Source organism: Camelina sativa, chromosome 6 (assembly GCF_030686135.1).
Source record: "Camelina sativa cultivar CO46 ecotype springtype chromosome 6, ASM3068613v1".
Lineage (NCBI taxonomy): Eukaryota > Viridiplantae > Streptophyta > Magnoliopsida > Brassicales > Brassicaceae > Camelina > Camelina sativa.
Window position 1 is genome coordinate 27,960,402 of NC_141885.1, and position 25,415 is coordinate 27,985,816.

General features: G+C 35.4%; 6 protein-coding genes and 1 pseudogene across 9 annotated transcripts; 5 read left to right on the plus strand and 2 right to left on the minus strand.

The window, feature by feature from the left end:
* The first annotated feature begins 1,003 nt into the window (after positions 1 to 1,003).
* LOC104793617 (uncharacterized) lies at positions 1,004 to 4,850 on the plus strand. Its single transcript, XM_010520012.2, has 9 exons — positions 1,004 to 1,726; positions 2,412 to 2,563; positions 2,868 to 3,005; positions 3,105 to 3,210; positions 3,306 to 3,494; positions 3,597 to 3,762; positions 3,854 to 4,158; positions 4,277 to 4,366; positions 4,501 to 4,850. The coding sequence occupies exons 2-9, from the start codon at positions 2,549 to 2,551 to the stop codon at positions 4,563 to 4,565; spliced, it is 1,074 nt and encodes a 357-aa protein (XP_010518314.2). The 5' UTR covers positions 1,004 to 1,726; positions 2,412 to 2,548; the 3' UTR covers positions 4,566 to 4,850.
* A 542-nt stretch (positions 4,851 to 5,392) lies between these two features.
* LOC104784672 (putative cyclic nucleotide-gated ion channel 3) lies at positions 5,393 to 8,815 on the plus strand. The gene is made up of 9 exons (XM_010520014.2): positions 5,393 to 5,621; positions 5,745 to 5,817; positions 5,916 to 6,450; positions 6,523 to 6,741; positions 6,855 to 7,153; positions 7,243 to 7,354; positions 7,446 to 7,682; positions 7,774 to 8,162; positions 8,381 to 8,815. Exons 2-9 carry the CDS (start codon positions 5,777 to 5,779, stop codon positions 8,688 to 8,690), a joined length of 2,142 nt encoding a protein of 713 aa, XP_010518316.2. The 5' UTR covers positions 5,393 to 5,621; positions 5,745 to 5,776; the 3' UTR covers positions 8,691 to 8,815.
* A 1,895-nt stretch (positions 8,816 to 10,710) lies between these two features.
* Positions 10,711 to 12,949, minus strand: LOC104793620 (OxaA/YidC-like membrane insertion protein). The gene is made up of 9 exons (XM_010520015.3): positions 12,273 to 12,949; positions 12,081 to 12,171; positions 11,947 to 11,988; positions 11,803 to 11,861; positions 11,646 to 11,721; positions 11,456 to 11,554; positions 11,244 to 11,339; positions 11,109 to 11,163; positions 10,711 to 10,990 (listed from the first exon to the last, which is right to left on the minus strand). Exons 1-9 carry the CDS (start codon positions 12,710 to 12,712, stop codon positions 10,836 to 10,838), a joined length of 1,113 nt encoding a protein of 370 aa, XP_010518317.2. The 5' UTR covers positions 12,713 to 12,949; the 3' UTR covers positions 10,711 to 10,835.
* Positions 12,950 to 13,062: 113 nt separating this feature from the next.
* Positions 13,063 to 16,161, plus strand: LOC104699478 (mitochondrial inner membrane protein OXA1-like). 4 transcript variants are annotated; one of them, XM_087455296.1, is made up of 10 exons: positions 13,063 to 13,246; positions 13,397 to 13,896; positions 13,984 to 14,074; positions 14,167 to 14,214; positions 14,564 to 14,622; positions 14,736 to 14,811; positions 14,895 to 15,026; positions 15,309 to 15,416; positions 15,520 to 15,574; positions 15,677 to 16,161. In XM_087455296.1, exons 2-10 carry the CDS (start codon positions 13,409 to 13,411, stop codon positions 15,949 to 15,951), a joined length of 1,332 nt encoding a protein of 443 aa, XP_087311422.1. In that variant the 5' UTR covers positions 13,063 to 13,246; positions 13,397 to 13,408; the 3' UTR covers positions 15,952 to 16,161. The 4 variants fall into 4 exon arrangements, 2 of the variants coding, with proteins under 2 accessions (XP_087311422.1, XP_087311423.1); XM_087455297.1 differs by having other exon boundaries at positions 13,083 to 13,246; positions 13,394 to 13,896; XR_015560099.1 differs by having other exon boundaries at positions 13,085 to 13,246; positions 13,394 to 13,896; positions 14,511 to 14,622.
* A 205-nt stretch (positions 16,162 to 16,366) lies between these two features.
* Positions 16,367 to 17,497, plus strand: LOC109133389 (F-box protein At3g28330 pseudogene; annotated as a pseudogene).
* On the minus strand, positions 17,498 to 21,415 carry LOC104793622 (putative galacturonosyltransferase 2). Its single transcript, XM_087455298.1, has 9 exons — positions 20,358 to 21,415; positions 20,096 to 20,130; positions 19,957 to 20,016; positions 19,783 to 19,878; positions 19,564 to 19,662; positions 19,153 to 19,478; positions 18,704 to 19,061; positions 18,038 to 18,625; positions 17,498 to 17,929 (listed from the first exon to the last, which is right to left on the minus strand). Exons 1-9 carry the CDS (start codon positions 20,497 to 20,499, stop codon positions 17,654 to 17,656), a joined length of 1,980 nt encoding a protein of 659 aa, XP_087311424.1. The 5' UTR covers positions 20,500 to 21,415; the 3' UTR covers positions 17,498 to 17,653.
* Positions 20,882 to 21,497, plus strand: LOC104793623 (uncharacterized). The gene has a single exon (XM_010520019.3). It carries the CDS (start codon positions 20,951 to 20,953, stop codon positions 21,347 to 21,349), a length of 399 nt encoding a protein of 132 aa, XP_010518321.1. The 5' UTR covers positions 20,882 to 20,950; the 3' UTR covers positions 21,350 to 21,497.
* Positions 21,498 to 25,415: the final 3,918 nt, after the last annotated feature.

Here is a 25,415-nt window from a genome sequence, read left to right on the forward strand (position 1 = left end):
TACATGCCTTTAATTGTAAAATGTAACAAGAATATGTTGAAGAGAGGACAATAGTTGAAAAAAAAAAGATTGTAATGACAAATTGTAGCTGAAAAGCTTAAATTTAGAGAAAATATACATGTTTAGATAAATCTACAAATTGATAAGAATAAAAACATAAAAAATTCTTATGAACGAATTGTATGAGACTTTCAAAGTTATAGAGGGGTTATAAGTAAAACTAATATAGTGATTATTATATAGTTAATATACATATATAAAAAATATTGATGATAGGTTAATAAATATCAATCTTTATTTTGTAATCACAATTGATCTCGATCAATTTTTCAACATAAAATCACAATAATTTAATATTTAAATATTATTTTTTTGGTTTGTTTCGATCGAATTTTCAACATAAACTACTATAAAAATATTTATGTTAAACTAATAAATAGATATTGGTTTTTATTTATTTATGATAATGTTGATGTCAGTCGATCTTTCAACATAAAATCACGACAACGGTTGATGTCAGTCGATCTTCCAACATAAAATCACGATAACTTAATAATGAAATATTAGTTTTTGTCGTTATCGATAGATCTTTCATCTTAAAATAAAGTAAACTAGTATGCATATATATATATATAGTTAAATTGTGTACAGTTAGTTTGAAAACAAACTATATAAAGAGGAAATCAAATTATGTTGTATATATGATATGAGATATATTCATATATTTGTTGAGGACTAGTTAGTTCTTGTTGTTACAGAAACAAAATGGGAAATAATAAAGTGGTCCTGATAGGAAGTGTAATAAAAATAGAAAAAGAAAAGAGAGATACTATTCCCGGAGACTGAAGAGTACAGTGGAGCAGGTCCATGCCATTTCTCGTAACAACACTCACTCAACAACTTGCTATTAGCTTTCGCTAGCTGTGTTTATTATACTCATAGCTTTCACACTTCAACAACATACACATATATGCATCTCTGTACAAATCTGTAAATAAGGTTTGTTGTAAAAGGAAACTGAGCTAATAAACAAATCGGTAAAACTTTACTTTATACGGTAGTAACAAATGATTCCATGTATTGTAGTAATAGAAACACCAAATTTAAGTTCAAACTGTATTAAATGAGAAATAAAGTACATTAGCTTTTCAATTAATATACCTACTTAGAAGTAGAAATAAATTAAAGTGCAATTAAACCAAAAATCCGGTTTTTATATTTTAACCCAAACATTGATTAAAGTAAGAAAAAAAAAAGGAAGTCGAGTGCATATATATTATATAAATGTCGTTTGTGGTGAGAGTGATTCTTTTACTCCCTTCCCAAGCGGACGTCGCCGTCTCTACTGCTTCTTCTTCTTCTAACTCTTAGCTGCAATTTTTTCTTTTTGTGTAGAAGCTTCAATTTCAATGGCGCCGCGTGTAGCTAAATCTCTCGCTAACTCTGGTTCTTAACGTTTTTTTCTTCTTCTTCTTTTTTTTTTTTTTTTTTTTCTCTTTTGCTCTCCTTAAACAAAAAAAAAATCGCCGGATCTTGCTTGCACGAACTTCTCCGACGCATCTTCTTCCACAGAGTTTGCGTCGTTTTTAAAAAAAAAAATCCATACTTGTTTTCTGGGAAAATTCGTGTTGTGTGTTTTTGACCAGGTCTGACGGAATCTTAGAGTCGACGAAGAAACCTGTGTTGGATGGAAGTGTAGCATTTTTGGATTAGCTTTAATTTTAAGGTGAGACAAAACTTGGATCTTTCTCGATGATGATCTTGCTCGTTGACATTTTCTTTTCTGTAATTAGAGTGTTAAAAAAACATGTTCTTTAATATATTACAGCTTTCTTTTGCACACCACCATCTCATGTTAATTTCTCGGCTTAGAATTCTATAGGATGAACTTCAATTATACTTCTTCACTAAAGAAGATTACTTTGTGCTTAATCAGGAACTCTCTGTCTAGATCTGTTCGATTTCTGGAGTTAGTTTCATTTCTATTACATTGCCTGTAGATTCTTTGTTTGATTAGGATGCAGACAAGACCATGTTGTGTTTTGGATTACTTGAGATTTACCATCTCTCAACAGTTCATCGTACTGCTTTTTTTTTTTTTTTTTTTTTTTTTTGTGAACTTCTTTAACTCTGTTATTAACAAGGTTTGATGATGAACTATTTTTTTGTTTTGTGTGCCCTTAATAACTTATATAGTTTGAAGATGGTAATTTTATGAATTAATTAATTTATTATTACTTAGATTCTGCTGTGTCTGTCATCTTGGTGATTCCTAAATAAACAATGTTAAAAGGATTCACTTTTCATTCTGCTGGCTTAATAGCTTATCATTAGCAGTGTCAAAGATGCTTCCTTTTTTAATCATTCTTTTTATCCTTACATGGTGAATTAACAATATTGTGTATATCCAGGTTTTGTATTTGGTCAACAACATCAAAAAACAGGCGTGCGGAGATGTTGAGCTCTATAGATTCAGCTGTTGTGAACATTGTTATGGAGAATAGTTGGTGAACATTGAAGGATTCGTGGTTTTTAATACTCTGCTCTAATGAAGAACGAACAGGTTCTTCCATTTGACACAGTCTACCAACTTTTTTCTTATTCTTACTATGTTGCTTTAGTATATATATATATATTCTCAGTTGAAAATTAATTATTTTTGCAACTTTTGCTATTCCAAGTAACAGTTGCTGTTCAATTTCTATAACACTGTCCAATGATTAGGAAGTTGAACCATAATACAAATTTCTTTATTAAGCAGTATAGGTATGCTTGATTGTATAAAAAGTTGTAAGCTACTTCAGCATCGATGTTTTCGGATTAGCCAAGAAGTGAAAAGTAAAAGGAGGTTTTTTATTGGATTACAGACCACACAGGAGTTGCCGTCTTCTACCCAAGGTGAACAGAAACTTAAACAACCAATAGAAGCTCCTGTACAAGATTCTGGTTCTGCATCTGGCTCAAGTAATGACGCTAGGAAAGTTTCAAGGCAAGATATTGAACTTGTAAGAACACTTTGCCACCTTCCCCTCTATATATATCCTTTCTTGTATGTTTCTATCATTTGATATAAAAAAAAAACATATTCTAAACGATTGATGCAGGTCCAAAATTTGATAGAAAGGTGTCTTCAGTTGTACATGAGTAAAGATGAGGTCGTGAAGACCCTCTTGTCCCGTGCAAGGATTGACCCTGGATTTACAAGCTTAGGTAGTTTCACCTTTGCTTTTCGATATTGAGCATTATCAAAGTAACATTGTGTAGTAACTTTTTTCCCTTTTTGAAAACGTTCTTGTGAATTTTAGTATGGCAGAAACTGGAAGAAGAAAACGCCGAGTTTTTCAGGGCATATTACATCAGAATGAAATTAAAAAGGCAAATAGTTGTATTCAACCATTTGCTTGAGCACCAGTATCAGCTCACGAAGTATCATGTACATGGAAAAGCTCCTCTGGTGGTCCCGATGCAGAACGGAATTCATCCCATGGCACCTGGTAAGTTCAACTCCTTATATCACTTGCAAACTTGTTCAATAATTTGCAAAGCTTTTCTATTTTGTGTTTCACTCTTATTAAACACTAACGTTTGCAACGCAGTGAACAACATGCCCATGGGATACCCAGTACTACAACCACACCCTCAGATGCATGCTCGAGGTCATCCCCATCTTGATCCTATGGGTGGAGTGTCAAGCTGCCATGTGGTTAGTGGAATCCCTGCACCTGCTAATTTCCAACCAATGAGGATGAACTCAGGGAATGAGTAAGATGTATCTTTGTGCTTTTTTTTTCTCTTTTTTTGGTGCGTTAGAATCGAAACTAATTCCCACAGCTGTTTCTGGTGCTTGGTGTAGTATGGTAGTAGATACAACCATGGCTGATCCAACTCCAATGATTCCACCAAGCAGTGGTATGTCGGATATGCCAGTGAGTCCAGCGTCAGGCGGACACTTTCCATTTGCTGCTTCAGATATGCCAGACATGGGAATGGACACGGCAGCTCTTGATTCCGCTTTCACATCTGGTGCCACAACTTCAGTAGGGTTAGAACTTGGATCAGATGGAGGAGCTGGAAGTTCTAGAGAGCCTCTCAGGCCATTTGATCAGATACCTTGGGACTTTAGTCTCTCTGACCTCACAGATTTGTCAAATCTGGGAGGTAAGCTCTCTTTATCCAAAGCCATTGCTAGTTTTTGCTCAAAACTTTAAATATACGTAGGTAGATGCTCCATATCATCCAAGTAAATGTCTCATAAATGAAGTTATATACTTTGCAGATTTAGGAGCCTTAGAAAACTATCCAGGTTCTCCTTTTCTTCCATCCGATTCTGACCTTATGCTCGATTCTCCCGAACAAGATGACATAGGTAAACACACTAACTCTTCACTTTCCATCCAAAAGGATCGATCTTATAAGAATGGATTGGAAATGATGTGTTTCAAACTTGGTTTGCTTATAGATTGTAACTAACCAATATCTTCGTTTTTCTGTATCCCGTAGATGAATTCTTAGTGGATCCGGTCCCAGAACCTCCATGTCCTCAGTCAGAAGAAGACAAGTTGTAGATTGGCCCGCCCATGTTAATGGTCCTGTCTGCATATATTATGTAATTAAAGGTTATTTTCATATAAATCTCTCTAGTCTTTAATGTAAGGTCATGTTCACATCTAGCAAGCAAGCAAGCAAGCTACATGATCTATTTTCTTTTCATCTTCTAATGTTAATGGGGATAGACTTAGATTAATTGGTCAGTGTTGTCCTTTATTTTGGTACTCTGCAAGCATGTTGTATGTAGAGTCCCTATCATTGTATAAAAACATCTTCCAATAATCTATGTTCTTATTCAAGTAGTCCCTTTTTTCTCTTCTTCGAAGAATGATTACTTTGTTATTGTCTAGGAGAATGACGTACCCGGAAAAAGTTTAAAAAGTCACTTTAAGACTAAACAACTAAACATCCAAACGAGAATTTTAAAACTTGTACTATTTGTAATAGAAAATCATTGATTTTTTTTAATTTTGACATATATAGTAGACTAATCAACAGTTGTGGATTCAGAATTTTGGATCAAGCAGGTGTTGGTAAAATTACACCCATGACTATACTCTATACATAGAGTTACACTCATGACTAGTATATGTAAATGGTACCGACCGAGGACGATGTATACAACACATACAAGTTAAAATCAACAATAGTAGCATGGAATTTGCTATCAAAGTAGGAATACGTACGTATTAGTATTCTTTTTCATATACATATTTCGTTCGTTCTCAAGGAAAAAAGCCAAACTTTGGAATTGTAGTTTTTTTTTTTTTGGGTTGACTGACTAAGTCTTCGTCAAAAGTCAACTTTATCCTTTTTCCTACAATTATTATTATTAATAGTACTTGTCTTTTCTTGTGTTCCAGACTCGTTTGTTCTTCACTTGTTCGTTTTCAATGTATTAACAAGTTCATCAATTCAAAGTAGTAATATCATCACCACACCTTCGCCTAAAATTAGAACTCTATCATTATCTTCAAACAACTCTCTCTTTTATTCATCCTATTTCAGGAATCTAATTAAAATCCTCTGTTCACTTGTATACTAAAGTCTAAAGATCCTCCTCTCGAGTCAAGGTTCTATTTAGAAGTTTGGTCTTCATTTCGCAACTTCTTTCAACTTCAAATAATGTATATTTACTCTGTTTCCTCAAATTACTCTGTTTTTGTCAGCTGCTCTCCTTTTTTTGTTTCCCGCAGGTTCAAGAATCTGTGGAAGAAAACAAGCAGAGATGATAGAGATGATGAATCCCCAAAGAAACAAATTCGTAAGGTTTGTATCAATTCTCTCCTTTTTGATTTTAGCAGTATGGTTGATAGGTACGAGTTTATGATGAAGTGATATTGATCTTAATATTATTATTGATTTAGGTTTAAGGGAGATGATGAGTATTTGACCAATAACACTACTACTAGACCATCAGTAACTTCAGTTATGAGAACCGTTAGACGAAGCTTCGAAAAGGGCTCAGAGAAAATCAGAACCTTTAACCAGCCATTGAGCTTTCATTCACAGAAGATTAATAATAAAGAAAACAAGAAGAAGATACTTAGAGTGATGAATCCAAACGACTCTTATCTTCAAAACTGGAACAAGATCTTCTTGCTTCTCTCTGTTATTGCTTTAGCCTTTGATCCTCTGTTTTTCTATATCCCCGTGGTAAACCCCGACAGTTTCTGTCTTTACCTAGACAAGAAACTCCAGACAATCGCTTGCGTTTTCCGCACTTTCATCGACGCTTTCTATGTGGTTCACATGCTGTTTCAGTTTCATACCGGTTTCATCACTCCTGCTTCTCGTGGTTTCGGAAGAGGAGAGCTTAATGAGAATTCTAAAGATATCGCCTTAAGATACCTCCGCTCATACTTTTTAATCGATCTTCTTTCGATTCTGCCTATCCCGCAGGTAAAATTGTTTCCTCAAATCTGTATTTCAAGATTTTGGTTCTAGGGTTTTACATTTTCATTGCAAATACAGGTAGTTGTTCTAGCTATTGTTCCAAAAGTGGCACGACCATCGATATCGGCGCTGGTAGCAAAAGAGCTATTGAAATGGGTAATCTTTTGCCAATATGTTCCAAGGATAGCACGGATCTATCCGCTTTTTAAAGAAGTAACAAGAACTTCTGGTTTGGTCACTGAAACTGCTTGGGCTGGAGCTGCGTTAAACCTATTCCTCTACATGTTAGCTAGCCATGTAAGGAAATATTATTTTCTTTCTGCTTTCTTTACTCAACTTTATAATGTCAGGTCATTTTCGGGTGAACATAACGGTCATATATATATACAAATTTTGAAATATTTGGGCAGGTTTTTGGGTCGTTTTGGTACTTGATTTCGATAGAGAGAAAAGATAGATGTTGGCGTGAAGCGTGTGCTAAGATACTGGGATGCACTCATGCACATTTATACTGTTCAACAACACCAGGGGAAGACAATAGGTTGTTTTTAAACGGTTCTTGTCCGTTGATCGATCCAGAAGAAATAAAAGACTTGACGGTTTTCAACTTTGGTATATTCGCTGATGCATTGCAGTCTGGAGTTGTGGAGTCAAAAGATTTCCCCAAGAAGATTTTCTATTGTTTCTGGTGGGGTCTCCGCAATCTTAGGTTTGTAACATCTAAAACTCTTTACTTCCGTTACTTTTTTTTGTTATCTCATGGATGATGAATCTGTTTTTTAATGCATGTATATATAGTGCTTTGGGCCAAAACTTGAAGACGAGTGCCTTTGAAGGAGAGATCATTTTTGCGATTATCATTTGCATCTCTGGACTAGTCTTGTTTGCTCTACTCATTGGAAATATGCAGGTAATTATATATTTAATTTATTCTTCTTTGAGTTCAAGCTCTCTTTTTAAGTAGGAATCCATATTGTTAAAGATTTTATATGATTTTGTAGAAATATTTGCAATCAACTACTGTAAGAGTTGAGGAAATGAGAGTGAAAAGGAGAGATGCAGAGCAATGGATGTCTCATCGGATGTTGTCAGACGATCTGAAAAAACGTATCCGTAAATACGAACAGTATAAATGGCAAGAAACCAAAGGAGTTGAGGAAGAAGCTCTTCTCTCTAGTCTTCCAAAAGATCTCAGAAAAGACATTAAACGCCATCTTTGTTTCAAATTGCTCAAAGAGGTAACCTTTTCACCATAACTACGTAATAGTAAAAAAACTTAATCCTCTTGAAACTTGAATTCAATTTATATATGTTTTGTTTTATTTTCAGGTGCCTTGGTTTCAATCTATGGATGATCGATTATTAGACGCTCTATGTGCTCGTCTCAAAACGGTTCTTTACACAGAGAACAGTTACATTGTGCGCGAAGGTGAACCAGTGGAAGATATGTTGTTTATAATGAGAGGAATTCTAATAAGCACAACGACTTATGGTGGCAAAACTGGTTTCTTCAATTCGGTTAGCTTGGTTGCTGGTGATTTCTGTGGAGATCTTCTCACTTGGGCATTAGATCCTCTCAGTTCCCACTTCCCTATCTCTAACAGAACCGTTCAAGCTCAGACAGAAGTCGAAGGATTTGTTCTCTCAGCTGATGATCTCAAGTTTGTCGCTACTCAGTATCGTCGCCTTCATAGCAAGCAAATCCGACACATGTTCAGGCAAGACTTTCAATTGAAAGAATGCATGCTGATTTAATCATATATATATTTCTGTGCTTGGATGTGTTGGGTTTTACTGTTTTGATCTCTTAGTCGGAAAGTTTCTCAAATTAATTACCTTCAACATAATAAACCTAAAGATTCATAACCTACCCTTGTAACTTGTTTCTCAATTTACCTTTGATTTTATTGTTAACGTAAACAACCTTTATTTCCAGGTTTTATTCGGTGCAATGGCGGACATGGGCAGCATGTTTTATACAAGCAGCATGGAAGAGATATTGTAGAAGGAAGCTCTCAAAGGCTTTACGTGAAGAAGAAGGCAAACTACATAGCACACTTCAGAACGATGATTCAGGTGGCAATAAACTTAACTTAGGTGCTGCGGTTTATGCGTCGAGGTTTGCGTCTCATGCTCTGAGGAATCTTAGGGCGAACGCAACAGCACGAAATTCTAGATTCCCTCATATGCTATCTTTGTTGCCTCAGAAACCAGCTGATCCTAAGTTTCCTATGGATGAAACCTAATTGGGTTTAGAGATAGAGTAGGCCAAGAAGTAATCTGTGTAGTTTGATAATTAGTGATGATTTTAAACAATTATGTAACTGTGTTTGCATAAAATCGTCAATAAAATTTTCTTACATTTATTTTAGCTACTGGGGTGAGTTGGTGACGAGGGCCGGCCGAGTGAAATTAGTGGTTCAATACAAAACAATTTTTTTTTATGGATTTTATAGATAAAAATTTAAAAGTGAAACAAAATCTTAAAATTTCAGAAAATGAAACATATTTTTGCAATAACAAAATAGATAAATTTATAAATTGAGGCCAAATATATAACTTTCACAAAATTGAGACCTATTTTTGCAATCAAAATATATATTTGAACCATATTTTTGTTACTAAATATCTCAAAAATTATGGAGGTCCAATACTAATGTGTTTTGAGAATGTGTGAAAGACTGGGAGTGTTGGTGACCATCACGTTTTACACCGACTTATATAACAAGCATCATCCACTATCCACTAAAGCGATGCATACAATAGCATATTTCATATACTAACAATACAAATGTACATAGCTTCATATCCCATATCCTCACCAAACAACCTTAATTTTTTTTAAATGACAATCCATTTTTTTTTATTTTAGAATACTTAACAAAGAAGAAAATAAGAGAAAATCATACCATAAAGGAAAGGACCAATGGTTCTGGCTCCGTCTAGCAAGTATGATGATACAAATGCAATTCGCTATAAAATAAAGAAAAAAAAATCAGCAATCTCTAAGTAAAACAAAAACAACAACGTTTGAGTATTTGTTTCTGACCACTCTATTCTTTATTATAAAAAGGTGACAAAAATATTGTGAAAAAGGTAACGAAAACAATAAAAGCGGTAATCAAAATTAATCGACTAACTAAAAAAATATAGAACTAGAAGGATTAAAATAGAAATCTAACAATAATGATGAACATAGTAAGTCAGAAAAAAATAAAGAAAATCGTGTTGTATATCAATAAGAATAAGATTCAGATTTATTAACAATAATAAACCAAGATATATAAATATCAACCATAATGAAAAGAAAAAAAGAAATCGGAAAAGTTATCATTGCCACCAAATCACCAATAGTGTTAACACAAATATATTATCTACACACTTAGAATTAAATAATAAAAAAATCAAAGAGAGTCAAAACCAAATATATATTTTTAAAATTATGGTATAAAAGTTTACCATGATTTTTAAAAAGGTACAAGTTTGAACTATCTAAATTATGTAATAATATAGTTAATTTTTGTATTAGATTAATAAAAGATATTCAGGAAAATACAATAAAAATGTGTACAAAGTTTTTTTTGGTGGTCTATGATTTAATGCACTAGTGAAAATGACATTCACCATTTTGAGGTCTATGTACATTTTTTAACTGTTAGTATATTTTATTTATATGCTAAGCTTTCTTCCATTCACATCCATATATATTTATTTTGTTTTCTCGTAATTTATTTTAAAACTTACCATTTATTTGTGTTTGAATATGATTATTTTATTTGTTTTTTTCTTATAAAGGTGTAATTTCTCATAAAATGTTTTCAATATTAATTGTTATTTTAGATTTAAAATATCTTAGATCTATAATAATTGGAACAAATTCAATCAACTAAATATTATTGATTAAGTATTTATCTAAGTTCAGTATTGTTCAACTTTAAGCAATGTAATGTAGAATTTTCTTTCGACTCTATGATTCAACACACCATACCATATAATAGGTCTTCAAATAGACACCACACCAATATTTTGTAGATTTAACTTACCCTTAAAAAAAGTCGAATTTCTTAGTTTTACCATATCAAAATAATACTCATGGTTTGCTTAAGATATGAATTAATGCAAGCATTTTTTGTTTTTTGGGGGGGGGGCTCAAACTCAACACAATGCAATGTAGACCACGAAATTTGCTACATTTGAATTAGGAATTTGAATACATTGTTAATTTCGCTACATAGATAACTTGCTAGATTGGTGATTGTAGATCAATTACGATTTAACGGATGGTTCTTTATCTGAAATAGCTACAATAAGTTGTACATAAAACAGAGTATTCAAGTCAAATTTGATTCAAAGACAAAGAGATAGAGAGACTAAAGAAAGCAAAAGCAGATTCACTTCTTGTCATTCTTCTTCACCACGTCAATAAATTCTCTCAGCCGACATATCAATCTCGCCATAACCTTTTGCTGCTGAGAGACCGTTGTTACTGGAACATCTGGCCACCCCAGGATGCTTCTCAACTTTACTATCTGCTTGTTCCTCAACACTATTTGAAATGAAGAGTTTATATATCTACTACATATTGTTGTCTTAATTGAACAAAGAGAGAAAAAATATGCATATTGTGAATGATAAGAGTTTAGCTACAGAGAGGGAGAACTTACTCAATAATAATGTGGATACATAGATTCTAGATGTGATCATGTAAAAGTATACTGCCTGCAAAAGAAACACAAAACTGAGACTACAATAGTCAAGACAATGGTTTAAGATCAAACCTCACAAAACTCCAGCTTTACCGGTTCATATTCATATGTAGCTTGGAGCACGACAAAGATAATAGGAAATAAAGGGAGTCTCTTCATTCTGGATAAAAGACTTCTTCTGTTGTGGATCTATCGTAATTTCGTAATGAAAACAAAAATATATCAGAGTTGGTTTGGATTATGTATCAAACAATATATATGTCTCTTTTTTCCCCTTTAAACATTAGATTTTAAAGTCCTTCAACCTCTGATGAGAACCAGAAAGTGAAGCCTGCCAGTAAAGGCATGATGTATAAGCTGTCTGAAGTTGAAAGTTCAGGGATTTTCTTAGCCATGGTTGTAATCTGTTTCGAACGTAGAGAGGGAGTCAATATACAAGAGTCAAAAAACACTATAGCCAAAAAATACAATAAAAACATTATCTTTTAGTTTTACCCCACTCATGAAGCTGATGTAGACGAATGCATCAGGAACAAAATGTGTCAAGAAAGAAAAGCATCTGTCTTCGAATCTGGTGTGATAGTTAAACCTCAGAGAAGAAAGAAGTTTAAGCAAGTCAAAGAGAGACATGATGTTGTGTAAGAAAACTCACCCTTTCATCAACTCTGCTTCCCATTTTTTGGATTTAGCTAGAGTTTCACGGTTACCGACCTGAAATGAAAATTGTTTGTAATTGTGCTAGCAGTAAGCTTAAAAAAGATTTCAAAAGAGCTAATTAAGAAAAGGGCAATGTTACCTTTTTAATTCTCTGCACTTTCTCAATGGTCCTAATTAAAATCTAGTTTACAAAATGTAGCAAGTTTCAAAAGCAGATAAAAATATAAGAATAAAAGGATAAAACTTGCAAATGAGAAAGCTCAAGAAACCAACCTGTAGTTCCAAACCATGTCTCTGAACCCGCATAGAGACTGGTGACATCAGTACATTAACCAGAAAAGCCGTAAGAACAATTGACATCCACCTATGCATACAAGAGTATAAAACAATCACTGAACTAAGACTTTAAGAAATAATCAAGCAATTACAAACGTAGAAGTCCAACGAAATACAAATCAGTCATACCAATTTAAACCAGTGAGCTCATGGATTCCATTAATCACATAATGCACGAAGTCCCCAGGGAATGAAAAATTCTCAATTGCTGCACTGCACTGATCTACAGTAGCCATTGCTCCCACAGATTTATCAGAGACAAGTTCCTCAGCAACATTTCCAAAAGCATCAATCATTGGACACAACTCTTCTGGTTTAGAAGACATGTGTCTACTACATAGCAATACTCCAGAAGAACCCATTGATTGAACAAAAGACATAGTCCTTCTATCTTCAGAGAAAACTTGCCTGTGAAAGCTACGAATCAGAAGACTTGAGTCCGGGAGACTGGATCCAGTAGAATCTTTGATATGATGATGTTGAAGAAGATCAGCAGGCCTTGATGAGGTCTTGTAGCAGAACCATTTTGGGTAAAGACTTCTCCTTGAGAAGCTACGAAGACAAGCCATTACTAGAGGTAACACCGTAACAGTAACACTGAGCTCAAAGAAGAAGAAAAAATTGCAACTTGGGAATTTTCCCCCAATCCCAATTTTTTTATTAGAGGAAATAGAAACCCTAAAGTATCCACAAGATAATAAAGAGAGAGAGAGAGACACATTGGTTCCCCCATGTGAAGCACGCAAACGAAATGATGATATTTTTCACAAATTTGTAACTCTGCTTTCCGCCAACTTTGTGCAGGTACTCGCCAATTTTAGGGTAGCTATGCTATTTTTTAATTCGTGACCCTAACTTGGGCCTAATAAGCCTAATCGTTAGGCCCATTAATATAGATGAAACGGCGCGTTTTAATATTACTTCGTTTCCGTGTGTTAGATGAAACGGTGCGTTTTGTGTTAGCGATGGTCGTCGTCAGGTAGAGAGAGTAGAGAGAGACGATCTCTCCTCAGGTCTTAAGCCCTAAAGACTACGAGTCGACTCCGGCAGCCGAACTGTGAAATGCAGCTGTGATTTTCAAGAACCTTTGAATACTCAATCAGGTAAATTTAAAGATTTCAGTTTCTCACCTTTTCCTTGTGGTTTCTCGAGATAATAATGCTGTGAAATTTGAAGTGGAAGTGTTGAAATGGATCCTTATCTGTAGAAATTATAAAGTAGGAATTGATTTGATTCGAATTGATTCGTAGCAGGATATTTTCGATATGGCTTGCTTGCGTGGTATCATCACCAAGAGAGCTAATGTTTTACAGAGACGAGCTTATCCATCGTGTGGTCATCTAATTCATGATGATAGAGACGACGACACTAAATCCGGTTCTTCGAGTTCTGATACAATGATGATTCGTAAAGTCTTAGCTAGTAATGGGACTAGTAATTACAAGCTTAGCTCTATGTTTGAGGAAAGGCATTATTATCAGTCATTTGGTTCTGGTCCATTGGGTGGTTTTGGACTGTCTTCGTGTCGTTATATGAGTTCTACACAACCTGAATGGTCTGATAAAGTTGATGGTATTGACTTTGTGGCAACGGAAATTGTTCCTGATGAAATTGTTGAAGCTGTAACGACGACTAGCCAAGCTGTTCCTGCTGCAATAAATGAGGTTGCTATTGCTGCTGCGGATTCTGCTTTTCCTGTTGCTGCTTTGCAGCATTTGATTGATGGTGTGCATTCGTTTACGGGCCTGAATTGGTATATATGCAAACTTTTTTTAAGTTCTTCATTTTATACGGTTCTGTTTATAAGTATTAAGAGACTCAGTGGTAAAATTGTTTTCAGGTGGGCTTCAATAGCTTTGACAACTGTTATCATTCGTGGAGTTACAGTTCCCATTCTTTTGAATCAGTTAAAGGCTACTTACAAACTCAATGTTAGTTTTGGAGTTTTGTTCTCTGATTGCATATTTCAGTCACTAGGATTGGCCTCTTTTCCGTCTGTGATTTATCTATCATGTTCTGGCAGGTTCTGAGGCCGCAACTGGAGGAGTTAAGAAGAGAGATGAGCACTAAGGTACACTTTGTTCCTGCTCCTTTTCTTTACTTTTTCCTTGTGTGTGCACGTGAACGATTGTGAGTTTGACACTGTTCAAGTCCATGAAAACGCCTTCTGGTTTAACATGTAAGAGAAACTCAGTTTGTTATAGTTAGTAAATGGATGATTGGCTTTTCTAATTATCACTTGTGAACTATATAATCTTGATTGAGTAGCTATCTTCAGAGTTTTCTGTTTGATTAGACAATGTTGATGAAGTTGCAACTACCGTTTCTAATTACCACTTGTCTTACTTATATTCTGATATTGAGTAGGTTTCTAGAGTGCCGTGGTTAAGACCATTTGCATGTGTTATAATGATTTTTAGGCTCAGGATCCTGAAGCCATGGCAGAAGGTCAAAGACGGATGCAATTATTGTTTAAAGAGTAAGTCCATCTTTATGGATGACTGTTGGAGATGAATTTACTCTTCAATTTAAAAACGTACTACTAGTCCCTCATTCACTGATATGCTTCCATTGTTTCGTGAATTTGCGTAGACATGGAGTAACTCCATTTACCCCCCTCAAAGGACTTATTATTCAAGGTCCCATCTTCATCAGCTTTTTCTTTGCGGTAAGATGTTTATATACTTATACTTTAGTCTTTTGCTGTTTCTGATTATTATTGCTATATGTTTCATTGATATTTGTTTACAGATCAGGAATATGGCGGAGAAAGTCCCGTCATTTAAAACCGGGGGAACTCTTTGGTTTACTGATCTCACCACTGGAGATACTACATATATCTTGCCACTTCTCACCGCAGCGACTTTCTTGATTATGGTGGAGGTAAGAGCTTTATATATGCTTTCTTGTTGACTTATTCAATTTGTGTGCTGATACTTTTTCTGCGTCCTTTTGGAGCTATTGAATTAGAATGGCCCATTATTTATTTCGTTCATAGAAAATTAGTTGATAAGAAAAATCAGAGTTCTATAATGGGATATAACATCTAAATCTTACTAAAAATGGTAACATTCTCAAAGATTTATCTCTATTACTTTTGGTAGTTGGTTAATTTTTTCTTAAGTAATATATATAATGCGCAAATTTTGTTTCTTTTTCCCATAGTCAAACATGCAGGAAGGTCTTGAAGGCAATCCAGTAGCTGGAACTATGAAGAAATTCTCAAGAATTATTGCCTTCCTTTCTATTCCAGTTTTGATAGGCATTGAAAAGGTAAAGCCTACTGTTCCTTTGTTGACGCTTTGATATTGATAAGCATTGCAGACGTACGAAAGTTACATTTTGCTTACCACAAACGAATGATGCTTGCCTGCAGGCATTGTTTTGTTACTGGCTTACCTCCAATCTGTTTACTCTTGTGTATGGATTAAGTAAGTCCCCCGAACATTGTTCTTACTCTTTGAGACGTGAGATTTGCAAATCCTAAAGAGTTTTGATTTGTATCTTTTACTTGTGTGTGTATATATATGCAGCATTAAGACGTCCTGATGTGAGGAAGCTCTTGAATCTCCCAGATGTTGTCAACTCTTCTACTAGGCAGCCGTCACCGTCTTTGTCTTCGCCTTTGCCATTTACCTTTCCCGAGCCAAAAGACCAAAGTGTTGCTCAAGAAAAACCTCCTGTGTCCCCCTCCTCCTCCGAGTCATCTTCAAGTGTTCCAGATAGAAGAATCTCACGAAGTTCAGTTCTGAATCAGAGAATCAGAAGTCTGGAGAGACAACTCAAGGATCGAAAGAACAAGAAGTGAGAGATTCTTTTATGTCAGGTTTGTTTTGCTAAAGCTAGGCCAATACTGAAGAAGGAATAAGATTTTGAGTTGAATGACAGTTATAGGAAAAATGTCAGTTGAAACTTTGGATTGAAATGAATTAGCTATAATATATGTACCCTATGTGACACAACAATCAACCTACAAGATCGTGTATACATCCCTGGTGGCTATGTTCCAGGTTTTTCATCGAGTTCTGCAAAAACAGAGTAATAACGAATCAATTTGAACTCGAAGATGAATGATAGAAGAAAGTAAAATTTCCGATCATGGTAGATTTAGATTTTATACTAACTAAATATTTGTATATAAATAATACAGTATATCGATAATGGAACTTACGGTAAAAACAGAGTAAACCCTAACTGCACTACAAGTTATTGGAAACAAGAAGATGAATTCCTTGAATTTGGATCTATTGGAAATTATACTAGCGAAACTATCTTTAAAGAGCATCACAACTTGCAAGTTGGTTTGCAAGGAGCGGAAATCAATCGTGGAATCCGAGTTTCTCCGGGAGCTTTTCCATTCCATCAAAACTCGCATTCTTCGTGGTCGCTCTTATGCGGCGATATTAACGAAGAATTCTTGGCTCACTACGGATGTGAAAATTGGGGACTTTCACGATCTCTTGGTTTTTACATCTCTTCTTTCCTAACCGACGAATTCGAGAACCACAAGGACCATTCCAAAAAACAAAACAGTTAGAGTCGTGCCTTACACGGATGTCGGATTAGTTTTGGTCTGTTTGAAACCTGAATCCCTCGGGAGAACCTACTATGTGGCTAATCCTATTTCACGACAATGTGTGAAGATCCCTCCTCATCCTTGGCCTCCTCAAACTCGACTTAGAATATTCAGACCCGTACCCTCAGGACTCGTCACAAAAGTTGAGAACGGCGTCCTTTTAGGTTACAAAGTTGTTGTGATGAACACAAGTTACATCATCGATGTCATAACTTTACTGATCTCTTCATCTGAGACTGGCTTGTGGAGTGTCACCACTCTCCATTCTTCTATCCTTTTGCGCCGTATTGTTTGGTACAATCCAGTTAACTTGAACGGAAGCCTTTACTGGCTCGGTAACAAACAGTGTAACCCTCATATTCAAGTTGTTGTATCACATGATTTCTACGCTGAATCTAATCTCTGCCAAGTTTTACATTTCCCAGACTTAGATAACAAATCAGAATTTAAAAGACCTTGCACAACTTCTCAAGGGTTTCTTATGTATATGAACATAAGTTTAGAGCACAAGTTAAGTATATGGAGGCTAGAGAGCGGGGAATGGAAATTAGTAGCTCAAATATCTCCAAAGACCGCGTTCGATTACATTCCGCTGGCAATAAACCCTTTTGATTATAATACAGTCTACGTGCAGAGGAAGATGTCTCATTGTTTGGCATCTGCTAACTTGCACAAAGGCAAGTTTGGGGACCATAGCAGCTGGTTCCACCTTTGCTCTCCCACGATGGTTGTATCGGATCCCTTCCACACTTGCTTCTCATTCATTTTTCGTAATTAATTTTTGTCTATTATGTGATATCAATGTGAAGGCAACTTGCAGTTCATATGGATCACTTTGAAGTATTTATTCCATATCATTTATACCTTCAGAATCAATACTTACATGTTCGGTGTTATGTTATGTACCTAAGTAACCTAAGAAGCTTAGTCTTCTTCACTCAAACAGCCTGCAGCTAAAGATGAAAGGATTATCGAAATTGATGTACTTTGTCCAGTATGGCTGATACTTGCTTATCGCCATCTCTGTCCATGGTTTCATGTGTCCGTTGTAATGTATGACAGCTGATCTTTCAATCTTCTTGACATCTATTCCTTTATCATAACCCAGTCCAAGTAAGTGCCATTTGCCCTGAAGCGGTAGTGTCAGCTTGTAAAACGTTATGAGCCCTGGTGGCAATGTTCCAAGTTTCCATAAAGTCCGGTTTTCATTCTGCAGAAACAGAGGAACAAACGAATAAATTTTAACTTAACCTACAAGCTATACAAAACAGAGACGCAGATGAATGATAAGTACCAAAAGTAAAGAAGAAGAACTGACCAGGTCTTGCCAAAAGTGATAAGTTTCTGTAATGTTGTTCTTTTTCCACTCTTTCAGGTCAAAGATGTTCATCCCATAAGCCCATGCGCAGTATTTCGGATCAAAGTTCTCTGAAATGTGTTTATCACTGAAGTTTACGTAAGTGTCAAGGCGATGGAAGGTGACACCACAAGTTTCTACTGCACCGTTCACTTTCCCTTTAAGATCTATGGACCACAGGGGAGTTAAATCCTTCTGAACAACCACATCATCGTCAAGAAACAAGATTTTCTCTAACTTTGGGAAGATCCTCGGGATGTAGAACCTCAAGTGGTTAAGCATTGATATGTATTTCGGGTACCGGTACTTGAGGTTTTCTGAGCCTGATTCAACTGATTCAGATCTATCTGTCTTGAAGTAGAACTTCTTCATAGCTGCTGACTCGAGCTGTCTCAAAACTGGGGAGTAAGATGAGTTGAGCCAAGAAAAATCTTCGAACCTTTGGACATGGATGGTTGCGTCTCCAGGAGGGTTTAACAGAAACCACATACTCATTGCTCCAAAATTGAGTTTATCAGTCACAAGGTGAAAAACATGCCTTGAAGGATCCTGCCAAAAACAAAACCAGTAAGTTTAAAGCTTTTGTTCTTGCATCACTCTTGAGTCTTACCAGTGATTGATCATTACCTCTGCATTCATTACTGTGGAGTTGACGACAACTGACGCAGCCAACACATTATCAGAGAAGAGAGCGTAGTGGTAAAGTTTTGGATTCTCCAACTTCTCCCTTCTTGGAAAATTTCTCATTGGTAAAGGCAAGAGATGATACTCTAGAGTCAAGCGCATGGTCAAGCAGTGGAGAGCATCTGGTAGTGCCTTGGAAGCCAGCTGAGTCAAGAACGTTGTATAAGTTTGCGTGTATTCGAGTTCTTCTTCAGCTGCTTGTAGCATTGCTCTCAGCTTATTTGTCACCAGCTTGCATTCATATAGCTGCTCTTTCGCCCTAGCCAGTATTTGTCCCATGTCTCTTATAGTATCAAGAACTCTGCTACAATAACAAAAGGATCAGACATTTTTAGACTAGATTATTTCATGAGCCTCATCTTTTGAACATTAGGCACTGCTGATAATATTACCTCTGCAGTTGATCAGTATCACTTGATTCTTCCTCCGATGCTATTTTGGCTAGCTGTGTTTCTAGTTCTTCGTGCAAGGCGAGATTGTTTGTCAACTTTGCAAGACCACTGTAAACTCGTGCCATAATGATTTGATCTTGCATGAGACGTAACATATCTTCAAAGTTGTTGCCCCTCCGGTATTCATTTTTCCAAATGGTGTAGTTTCCTAGTGGTGCAGAATCGACTGATCTGGAACGTGCAAGGGCTGCCTTCTCGAATTTGTGGATAGTGTCGTCATTCATCAGTTCATCAGCCCGTTTCACTCTTCTTTCATGTCTTAGGCTCTTGAACAACACAACATGACATAACAATCAGATAAAAGCAACCTAATTACGAATGTGAACAGAGTAAAGAAAGATGAAAAGTTACCCTTTCAGACAACATCTCTGGTGTATCATTCAACGCTTGGGATCCTTTTCCTATCCAAGTTCCATGGCCAAAATCAGGAACCATTTTATCTTCGTTTCCCTTTAAACAATAGGTGAAAAGACACAAGCAGCATCACTAACTCCGTAACAGTCAAGAAAAGTAGAGAAGAACCAAAAGTATCAAGTTAAAAATCAAAACCCAATTATGATAAGTCTTTACCTCAGAAGAAGTTACAACTGAATGATACTTCTTCTTGAGTGATTCAAGGCTCAAAGGATTCTCAGTGGATGTGGTGGCGTTGAGAACACCAAGGACCTGTGTCAAACGCTGGTTAGTAAGTATTTGTGCTGTAGCAACAAAAGGAGAACGGAAGCAGCAAAGGTTGATACTTGCCTCTTTTGTGAAAAGAGATCGAACAGATTCTAGAGCTTGATGTTCCCTCCAGTCAAGATCCTGAAAACATCCATTCAACAATCTTGTAATTTCAATATTTCTTTTCGAATCTTCAAGTACAATGTGGTGATGAAGTTACCTTGTCGATGAAGTTACTCCCGGTGTTATCTTTATCTGAAAGAATTTGCAGAAGTAAGAACAGCTTCATAAAGAATTACTGAAACTTGTAAGAATGATAAAGAAAATACAAAAGAACCTCTCAAGAAAACTAAAAATCTACGATCATCAAGTGAAATCAAGAAAAACGAAAGACTGATATAGGAAAGAAACGGTCAATGGTGAAACAGAAATCGAAAACAGAGAAGGGAAGAAAGGATCAATGGTGGAAGAAGAAAACGAACCAAAAGATGAACGCGAGTGAAGTCTGTAGCCGATCATGACGGTGGAATAAACGAGAAATAAGAGAAACCCCATAATCACCGGAGTCACCCATCGATAGAGGTCTCTGCACCTAAATCTTCGTTCGTTTCTCCTCCCCACCATCGCAAACGTGAAACCCTAATCGAAACCCTAGGAGCCGATCGCTAAATTCAGTTTCTCTCTCACACTCCAATATGCTTTCTCTTTGCTCTTCTCTGATATGTGTAGAAGAACTCTAACAGAGTATTATTTCAAATCGGCTTTTATATACGCAGATGAGAGCCTTAACGTCGTCGTTTCAACCCCATGGCTTGGAGAGCGTCTAACGACGTCGTTTACTCAGTAGCTTAGTAAAGGATATAATGGTAAAACGGCCTCGTTTCAGCTGTAATGCCAGACTGGCAAAAGTAGGCCGTCAGATTTGACCTTATTGGGCTTTAGCAAACCTAAGCCCAAAATTATTTACAATTAAAAATCTGAATATAAATAGTAAAATCGAGATTAACGAGAAGATTCAGATCCTAAACTTTCTCCACCGGATCTCGAAATCGGAGACTCAGCAGCCAAAAAAACGATGGCCGCCGACGGGATATTTCGCAGCATCTTCGAAGGATGTATCTCGGGACTCGATTCCGCCATCGAGAGGCGTCCTTACCACAAAAACTGCGGATGTGCGCTCCACGATAAATCAAGCGGCGTTGGAAAAAATCAAAATCAGAAACGGCCGCCGTCTTGTCGCCGACACGGAAGCTCAGAGAGCATCTCGTTCCCGATCCGAAGATCTTGGAGTGAAGGAAACATCATGGCTCTGAATATGTTTCCCTCATCGTCGTCTTCGTCTAATCTCCAATCTCTTTCGTCGTCCTCTTCTCTCTCAAATCTGGCGTCCGATTTACCGGTTGATGAAGCTGCGACGGAGGTTCCGAGTAGATCTAATCAACAGCTTCGATGGACGATTGACGAGGATGATTGATGATTGAATGATTGATTGATTGATGATCAATTCCAGGTTGTTTTGTTGTTAACTTTTTGCTAATCTACGTTTGGGTTTAATTAATTTCCTTAATAATCTGTATTTGAGGACAAAAATAAACAACAATTTAAGTGTGCCTTTTTGTATATATATATATATATATATATATATTTTTTGTTTTTTTCATTTTTGTGAAAGAAACGAAAATGTTTTGAGGGATGTTTACAATTGGAATTTTGAATGATTAGCTCGTGGAGAGGTTAATTTGTTCTTCTTATGTATGTAGAGAGCAAAAGTAATTTAGGAATCTTTGGCAATGAAGCATCGTATCTCTCGTTGTAGTTTATTGTGAAAATCCCATGCGTCATGCAATACCATTTGTCATTGGTTTTGTGGTATTGTGTGTGAGCTCAAACTCGAGTTTTAACGATGGCAAGTATTTATTAACATCAAATGTGAAATCCTCGTTGTGATCATAGTAAAGAGTTGAATTGGCCTTTTACTAAAATCCCCTCGATACAATAATCCTCAAATCACACCTACTATCACCTTCAAGGAAAAAACAAATTGAGTTATTTTCTTGTATGTTTCTATTGTCGATTGGTCAAGACCCCTCGTGGCCGTAATAACCTCTCTTGGTTGCTGCGTTACGGTTGCGTCTGTAATAGCTGAATGGCCTTGTCCTCGGAAACCGAACCTATGGGATTTGTATATCCGGATAGCAATAAAAATAGCAAAGAGGGTGATTGCTACGCTTATGGACACGCTTACATAAACATTGCCTAAAGGACCTGCATATTAAATATTTTATAGACTCTGTTTAATTTAGATTGTTTTTCATAATAAAAGTAAAATTATTTATAAGGAAATTAAACATGCTTTTCGTATGAACTGGTTTATCAATAAAAATCAAGTTATTTTTCAAAGTCAAATACCAATTTAGTAGTAGGCTACATGTCATGGTTTATCGTACTATTTTCTTTTCAAATCCGTATAATAAATGTAGCTAAGATAATTCATAATATTTATATTTGTATAAATGTAGCTAAGATAATTCATTATATATATATATATAGAGGAAATTGAGATTTTGGTACATTTTAAAAACTTAATTGGAAGTTGATGTTGTTGTTATTTGTCCTTTTTACATTTGATTTCTTAAAAATATTCCCCTAATTTCTGGTGATATACTATATGTTTTTAAAATGTAAGGAGTTATATATTATGACATATCATATTTATAATTTGGTGTTGTATATATTACCAAAATTGTTTCGAATCTCACATACACACATTCCTCTTCTATTAAAATTCAGGACTCAGAACTTTTTCACTCTCTCTCTCTTCCGGTGCTCGACGGCGACAACACGTAAGCAGACGAACTTAGATCTAATTTGTTTTGCGAATTTTGTTTTTCGGTTCTGGTAGTAATTGCGTTTTGTTTTACAATTGAATTCATCTAAATAATATTGTACCAGAACAAACTGTGTACAATCGAGGTCATGACTTTTTAACCATCTCTTTTTGAACATTATTTGTCTAAACCAAATTTGCATGACTATTAGTATCCAAGACATTATTCTTACGTAATATTAGATTGTCAAACTCATATCTTTCTAAAATCGATAGCTACAAATTTTGATTCATTGATCAGTTCTTAGTTGCAATTTCTCATATTACTTTTGTTTCATAATCATATAAGGTATTTGATCATTAGGTGTTTGATCTCTATTGAAAATTTTCTCGATTATTTGTTTAGTACTTTGTTGATATTCTATAGTGATAATTGTGACATCGTCGATATTAATACATGAGTATATATATTTAATAAGGTTTTATATACGGACTACGACATTCTAGCGTGTGACATGTTAAGATTCAATTCGATCGTAATGATGCCTACTGGATTATTAATTTTTTTTACTAGTTTATTTAATGAGTGGATAATTATTTGAAAACCACCAAAGGTTTCTTCGATTTGAAGTTTTTTCACGGAGGAAAATCATTAAATTATATACAAAAAATATCTTGATGAGAAAAAAAAACAAGAGAAATAGATCGACATGGGGTTTTTTTTTCCTTTATTTATTTCTTTCTTAGCTTCTATTTTCTATGAGTTCCCTTTTTTCGCAATAAACTGTTTATAAATAAATGAATCTTGATAACAAAGTACTATATTTTATATAATTATAACAAGAGTTCTCGACGAAACAAAAATAAAATCTAAGAAAAACCCTAGACGCCGAGTCACAGATCTTCGGCCTACACACACGGGTATGACTTTTTGTTGCTAGAATACTTTTCATTGTTGTTAACTAATCACGATTATGAATTAGGGTTTACTAACTCTTAGATAATTAAGATTTGCTATTATCACAGCGATGATTAACCTATAGGAATATGTGATATTTTAGTTGCTTCAGACTCGCGCGGACATGCAATATATATATATATATATATATATATATATTACTAATTACTAATTGGCAAAATAAAGATGATCTATATACTTATTTAGAGTACACAGTGGTTATTGTGAAATCATTGATATTAATTTCTTGTTTGTTATATTAGCTATCATGAATGCTAATGCTCTTGGGATTGCGATGATAACTGAGCAATGTGCATGGTGGGGGTGCTTCACACACCCATCAGGATCAGACTATTGCGGGAAGGGCTGCCTAACGATAGCTTCTCATGTTTCAAAACAAAAACACCCGATTTTGATGTCAATCCCATTTTGTTCGATGACTGAATATTACATTGCCAAAATTTTGCATTTTTTAAAGGCTAAAAGGGATAGCGGAGTTCCTCACTTGTCTCGAGATTTATTTAGAACTCCCCCTTGGAAATCAAGTATGTATAGTAATATAATATTTCTTCTATAAATTCTATTGTCCTTCTTATAATATTTGTTATATTAACTCTTGAGTCTCATTGGAGAGATATTTTCCCGTAGGTATCGTGGAATGCCAAACAACTGGTTGTTCATTGGCTCATATAAGATTCCTATAAGGATGAATTTCAAGTTGATAGAAGTTCATAGCAAAATGATCGGTGAAGTGCGGACGGGAGTTATTACCGAGGCGATTAGTGAAATGAGACATTGCATTTTCAAACCGTTTTCTAGAGAAGACGACAATAAATGGGAACTCCACCAGTATTCAAGTCCGGATTTTATGAAAAAAGCAGTCTATGTGATGTATTGCGGCGAGTATACAATACCTGTCAGAAAAAGAAAAAGGCCTCAGAAAAAGAGAAAATTTGATGAACCATTATCAGGTACCAACTCCCAACTCATATCTAAGTGAAAAATTTCTTTCATACGTCATGTTTGTTTTTGACACACCATTATAATGATGTATATATGTGATGCATAGCAAACAAAGGAGTCATTACATCAAAGAAGACTAAGAAAAAACCTGTCATAAAAAGAAAATCGCCTCAGAAAGATAGACAGATTGAAGAACCATTATCAGGTACTTCTTGTAGTGTTCGTTCATATATGTCATGTTGATGCTTTTTTTTTTTTTTTTTTTTGATATACTAACTTTTTTGGAAATTAATTAAGCAGCAGAGTATGAACAAACTGATTGCTTAATAAGGTTGTACTCGGAAATGGAAAGTTTGGAAAGGTATATATGTCTTCTTGATTTCGCTCAAACTATATATTATACGCTTTAGCCTTGTAACCTTTGTTATTATCTGAAATGGGTCCTAATTAATTTAATGTCACAGGGCCGTTGCGTTGTTCGCGGCGTCGTCTCCTCAAAACGCTGATAAGAAGGATACTTTTGCATCTGTATCTAAGGAGATACGACGACAGATGGAGAGTGTCAAGTCACATATCCTAACAAACGGGTCAGTTTCTTTAATGTAGGTCATAGCTTTTTCTGATATCATTAATTTCAGTGTTCGAAAAAGCATTCTAAGCGTCCGCCTCCGCCCCGTCTAGGCGCTAGGCGCTATATTAACGCCTAGACGACCGTTTTGACCGCCTAAAATTATAGTATCATCATTTTAGTGTATTTTTAAAATTTTAATTGCACAAATTTAAAATTTATTA